The 6,110-nt window shown below is 38.6% G+C and overlaps 1 protein-coding gene across 6 annotated transcripts in view; it reads right to left on the bottom strand.

The window, feature by feature from the left end:
* The window catches only part of ADAMTS9 (ADAM metallopeptidase with thrombospondin type 1 motif 9), a 163,799-nt gene that overhangs the window by 67,352 nt on the left and 90,337 nt on the right, over positions 1-6,110 (bottom strand). For all 6 annotated transcript variants that reach the window (XM_053219112.1, XM_027039170.2, XM_027039172.2 and 3 more), the window contains one exon: positions 5,825-6,001. In XM_053219112.1, coding sequence (XP_053075087.1) covers positions 5,825-6,001 — 177 coding nt within the window. The remainder of the gene's footprint in view (positions 1-5,824; positions 6,002-6,110) is intronic.

Below are 6,110 nucleotides of genomic sequence, written 5' to 3'. Positions count from 1 at the left end.
GTTTATCACTGAAAATGATTGTGTAATTGTACATTTAAAAGGAAAGGTAGGATGGATAATTTTTATTTAATGACCAAAGATCATTAGCAGCTGTGTGCTAATGTACAATTACACAATACACACAGACACACACACACACAGTAAGAGCAGTCTGTATTTTTATATTGATGGTTGTAATGAGGCTGCCAGGAAAAAAAATTGTCAGTTCTTTAATTACACGTATAATTGGTTTGATTCGTTTAACAACACATTTTTCTTTCTCCGCTAGAATAGCTCCGACTTGTTCACTGCTGTATCCTTAGCACCTAGAACAGTGCCTGGCTTACAGCAGGCACATAAAAAAGTATTCGCTGAAAAATAAACGGTGACTCGCCTCCCCGTCCCCTTTTGAAAGGAATGACCTAGAACTGTTTACTCCCTCTTCGTAAAATCAATCTACCTCAACTGCCTTTACTAATCAGGATTCCCTCCTAAACAATTAGACATGGACTCAATCTCTCGCTCCCACTGTACATTCCAAAGTTTTCATTCCTTTCTGTTCCAGAAGGACAACTCGCTGACGTGAGTCAGTAAAAGGACCTACACTCCTCCTCATGGTCTAATAACTCTCCTACCCCTGTCTCCCCCATCTTCGGACTTTTTAAAACTGTAAAAATAGAAATCTGTCAAGCTATCAGGACAAATCAGCTGTCAACAATGGGGGGAGAAAAAGCTAGTTAAGTTTTATCTCCAACGAGCTAGATGCAGGCCAGTGTTTTGCTTGTTTTGAACACATCTGAGATGAGTGGGTTATTGAGTCTTAATCTACACTGAATTCGGGTATTTTGTAATTTCATATGTTACAATGTTTTGTTTAAAAAAGCCTTATTTTTCACTACTTCGTATGGATAGAGCCAAATAATGTGTTTCTTACTTATTTTTTAAAAGGCACCAGCAGTGTATTGAAGATGTGTCCTCATTAGTGAAAAATCTTTTTCTTTATAAAAAATGCATATGCATTTAATGTGACATTCCTGATGACCAAAATCTTTATACTGTCCTCCTAATCTGGCTGATGTGATAACTTTAAAATGAAAGAGAGATGTTCTGCCATTCCTGAAACATAACCAGCTGAAGTGTTTACAAGTGCTGGTTATGGGAATTTACCAATAATCGTAATAAATGTGGATTATTCTGTTGCTGGAGTCAAATGGATGATGTTGCTATTAGCTAAATAACGTGGAGGTTGATGGAGTCTGACTTTGAGGCATCTCCTTTATTGAATATAAGTGGGAGTTTAAAAAACTCATTCTGAATACGGGCTATTTCTGTCGGACTAGGCAGGATTAGTACAGTCAGTATACTGTTAGTGAAGTCTTAACACTATAGAAGATGATCAGGTATTCAAATGCATTCATAAAAACACCACCCTCCTGGGGTAACATGGGAGATAAATATGATGTATATTTGCTTAACTTGGCTTGGTACACAGAAAATACTCAGGAAAAGTTAGCTATCATCATCTGCTTTGGAGAAGTTATCTTATTTATTTGGCACCTTACAGAAACCCCAAACTTACATACATCTGATTATGGTCCTTTTAACTCTCAGTTACCATACTAAATTACACGTAAAAAGGAGACTCAGGGGATGTGAAACCAATAGGTATCAGGGATCATCTTTATGATGCATAATTTTTTGAAAACCGCAGGCTCTCTTAAAACTTCCAAGATTATTTTGATCATATTTTCTTTATTTAATAAGAAAGAAATTCCTTCTGAAATGTATTGCAGGTGAACCAATAACAAAATTGACAAATGCGCAAGTCTTTTATAGTTATCTGAACACAAAGAATAAAGTGTGATCAAATGTATGCACATTAGGTTAGTGTTTTCCTGTACCTAGCTCTTTTTACATGTTCAGGACCATTTCTTTTAATCGCTTGTTTTGTCTTCTGGCTATATTTTATCATTATCTACAATTCAATAAATGGAACATTCATGTTTCATAGCTGAGACTCAATGAATCAGGACAACAGTATTAGAAAAGAAAAAAAAAAACCCAAAATATTAAGCCTCATATATTTTTGTTTATATCACTAGGCATCATTTCCAATTCAGAATTCTTTTTTAAGTATCCTTTTAAAATACACATTTTAAACTATCCAATTACATAGAGTTTGCCAGTTGGCCGCTCAGATTGGGGAGAGGGATGGGGCACTGGGGAGAGGGATGGGACACTGGGGAGAGGGATGGGACACGTTGGAAGGGATTTACAAAATTAGAATGTATCTTTTTAAAACCCAAAGAAACATACACATGAATTTCTAATTCACATAGCCTATTTGCCTTTACAATCTGCTGATAAACACTGATTTTTAAACATTGTATATAAAATTAAATAACATGGAAAAAATAAATATGCTTTATTATATAAACACATAGAAATCTGTACTGCTCAAAATATTCAGACAATACTAGGCTTGGCTGCATAAAACCGTATTCAGAAAGTTTGGTAGTGATATTTACAGTCTTTATTTTTGCTAGAGATAGATGCAGCGAGGTGATAAAATACTGATGTCAGACATTTTCTCTTCCTACCTAAGGAAGCTGCAAACTTTAATATGAAAATGAGGTAGACACAAATTCATAAGTTGGCCAGGCAGAAACAAAAGCACAGTTCCTTCATGAGCTCATAAATTCTCATTATTCGGGTCGACAAGCGTTGTTCCAGAGCACCTAAAGCAAGGCTCAGAGAACACTTTTAGGTTTGTCACGAAAAAACCCAAACAAGCAGTTTCTCCTAAGGAGAAGCACAGGGTCCAAGATGATGAGCAAGCAGATACACGGGGCAACGCAGAAAGGAATGCGACAAGACCAGCTGGGAGAGCTGACATCACCTGCAACCTTTGTTACTTGAATTCTCTCCATGGATCTGCTGACTGGAGAATGCTGCGGATTTTTAAACTACCTTCTGCTGTGGTTTGACAGTATAGAGCTCTCTTTCTAATTTATCCGCTAGTCATGGGACGTGTGCGTTCAACCCCTCAGCCCGCTCCCACAAGCGGCAGGAGCAGACTGGAAGGCATTAGCAGGGTGCGAACCTGATTTAGAAATCAGAACGTTACCAAGTAAGAGTGGAAGGACACATTTAAAAGAGGACAGAAAAGGCTGAGCTTTTGGAGGATGTTTTTCAAAATCACGATTCCGAATCTCCAATGACAGGAGCCAGAACTAAGGGTCTAAGACGGGTACTCAAGCCTACATTCACCGAAGCTTCATTTTAAGAGACACTGGCAGGCCATGCTAACACGATGTGGCTTTTCTTTCCTAAATATTGTTCCTTAGTAACAACTGTTGAATGAGGCTATCTCCATTTTGACCTTGGAAAAGGCCTACTCCACACGGCCGCAGCTGAGTCTGGACACTATGGCCAGTGTGTGAAAATCTGGGGAGAGAAAGCAATCCTACTGAAGGACTAATTGCTACTCTTGGTCTCTAATAAATGGAATGTGCTTTCTCTTGAAAGCAACATGTTAGCACCTCAAATATACTCTTTGCTGTTGTTAATTTCACTGTCAGTTACAATGATGAAGCACCATGGGAGTGGTTTTATGGCTATTAACACGATTCTCTGAGGTATGCTTAAATTTAGAATTGCCTAGAAATTGTACCAAAGCATCCATGAAAATAAACATAAAAGTGAAATCAAAGTCCTACAGTAAGAATCTGAAAGACTGCCCTCACACACATGTATTTAAGTAATATATTATAAACGTATCTATTTAAATAGAATGCTTTTGATTTCACTTTTTTTTTTTAAATCACAGCTAGAAGCCTTACACAACTGGCCTTGCTCCTAGATTGTAGAGGCATTTAAATATATACTTGAACAACGATCACTTTATAAAGGAAGCACTAAAATCATAGAGGCAGCAAAAATATTTTAAAAATCCATGTATTCTTTTCTGTGAATGACACAGCACTAGAAATCTTTCTTTCTTTTTCTCTCCGTGTTTCAGAAAATCATGTGCAGGCCTGAGAAGAGTAACTACAATAAAAATCTTAAAATTTTCAGCTAAAGTAGCAAATCATAGTTTAAAATTTAAGCATTGAACTCTTAAAATATCTGTGGGGGAGGGTGGTGATCTTGTGTAAAAAAATTTGAGGTGTATTTAGAAAGCATTCAAGGAGAATAGCAGTGGAAACCAATATAACATATATTATATATTGTATATAATGTGTACCCATACACGTATACTATGTATACAGTATATAATATATTATTATATTACTATACGTTATATATATTATATATTAAATATCTCCTGACCTCTGAAGGTCAGGAGATTTTTTTTTTGGTCAAAATTAAAGAAAAAGAACTTTTTTGGAGGGCTAGAGGTTTTGAGACACAACTCTGGGGTGGTGTTGCTGTTGGCTGAGCAAACAAGGTAAAAATATAATGGGCTCGAGAGGGGAAATTTCATGAAAAATAATACATCAAAGGTGAGTTAGGGAAGTTGGGAGTGCCAGAGGATGTTCCTGACATTCTATAGCCATTTCTGATCTTTTTCAAAATGTTCATTTTAGGAGGGTGCCAGTATTGCAGACAAAATGCTTCGGGTGAAGATACATCTGACTCAGAGTGGCATTTCTTAAGCTCTTGAAGGAAAGCCTTGCAGCCCAGCTAAATAGTTCCAGTAGAGATGATACTCTAAAGTATTCTGGCTTTCTACTTCATACTAAGTACAGTGCTTATGTAGCTAGGTTCTACCTGCAGACATGATCTCAGACCCTGAAAACCCTGATTCTAAGAGGCATCGACAGGTATTAGACATTTCACTTCTGTTAATCTGTTCTTCATCTGGTTTCAGGAATGGTTAAGACTTTCCCTCAGAACCCTATGCAGCCAAAAAGGCTTCTGGATATGACTTCATATAATACTAAATTCCAATTCAGTGCAATCAATGTATTTACAGAAACGTTTACTCTATTTACATGAAACAGCCCTAACGGCTCCAAAGATTATGACACAACTCAGCCAAAGAATTGTTTTGACGTAGCCAGCCGGCCTTCTGTTTGCCAAGAGCCGCCCCAGAAGTTTGCATAGTTTTTACAGTGGAAAACCTGTCTCACAATGTCAGCGAGCCCATAGCAAGGGAAGCCTCAGACTGATGCAAAAAAGCGCCTCAAACGGGCTTTGTGTCTTGGGGAGAGGGAGGGAACATTTCAGATGCCTTGAAAGGCAACAAGTCATGGAGTCCACTGTCGCTGGTCTTTTGCGTTGTCAGAATGATTTCAGTCTTTTTTTGTGGGCACAGGCTTTACGGTGATTGCGTCGAGAGTCGTACCCGAGTCATACAGAGGCAAATTACAGTCATTGAAGAAAAAAAAAAAATTGGTTTGGCCTCAATACGCAGGTATCTTCCCCACAAAGTCAAAACTCTCGTAGCTTAGGAAAGGAAAGAATGTCTGCTATTGAGTTGTCTGTTTAAATCACTTTGGAGCTTAATAACTACATGAACGTATTTCATTTCTTAAAAAAAAAAAATCTATCTATCTATCTATCCAGTCTTGCTTTTCTCAAAAAGGAAGCTACTTCTTGACATTGGCCCCAGGCCAATATGAGGTACATGTATTCTGTAAAGTCACTTCGGCAATACCACAAAAAAATTAATTCTCCTGTTTGTCAGTATGAGGACAATCACAGACCACAGCACAGTCCCGGGGATGCCCTTGGGAGCAAGACCATTGGCTGTCGCAGAGGAGTGCGACCCAGAACACCTTGGAATCAGGCATGTTAGTCAAATAGTTTGGTTAACGAACATTAAGAGTTAGGGCCGTACCGAACTCCAAGGGCCGTGATTCCAGGCAGCGTCTTGCGGACAAGCATGTGTGTTACACTGCTCGCGATCTGGAGGCTTATCAAGGATTTCACAGCTCAGATCTGGAAACCGCTCACCGCTGGGCCGCTGGCAGACCACCAGTCTTGTGCGCAAGCCCCCACCGCATAGCTTCGTGCACTGCAAGAGGGGAAAATGATGCTGTGGTCACTCGGTCTGAACAGCCAGCGACAAATTTTCCTTTCTTTCCCTTAAGAACAATTTCTTAACCAAATTCTATCATGGCACT

This window comes from Acinonyx jubatus, chromosome A2 (assembly GCF_027475565.1).
Source record: "Acinonyx jubatus isolate Ajub_Pintada_27869175 chromosome A2, VMU_Ajub_asm_v1.0, whole genome shotgun sequence".
Lineage (NCBI taxonomy): Eukaryota > Metazoa > Chordata > Mammalia > Carnivora > Felidae > Acinonyx > Acinonyx jubatus.
This window is presented reverse-complemented; position numbering and strand designations above follow the sequence as displayed.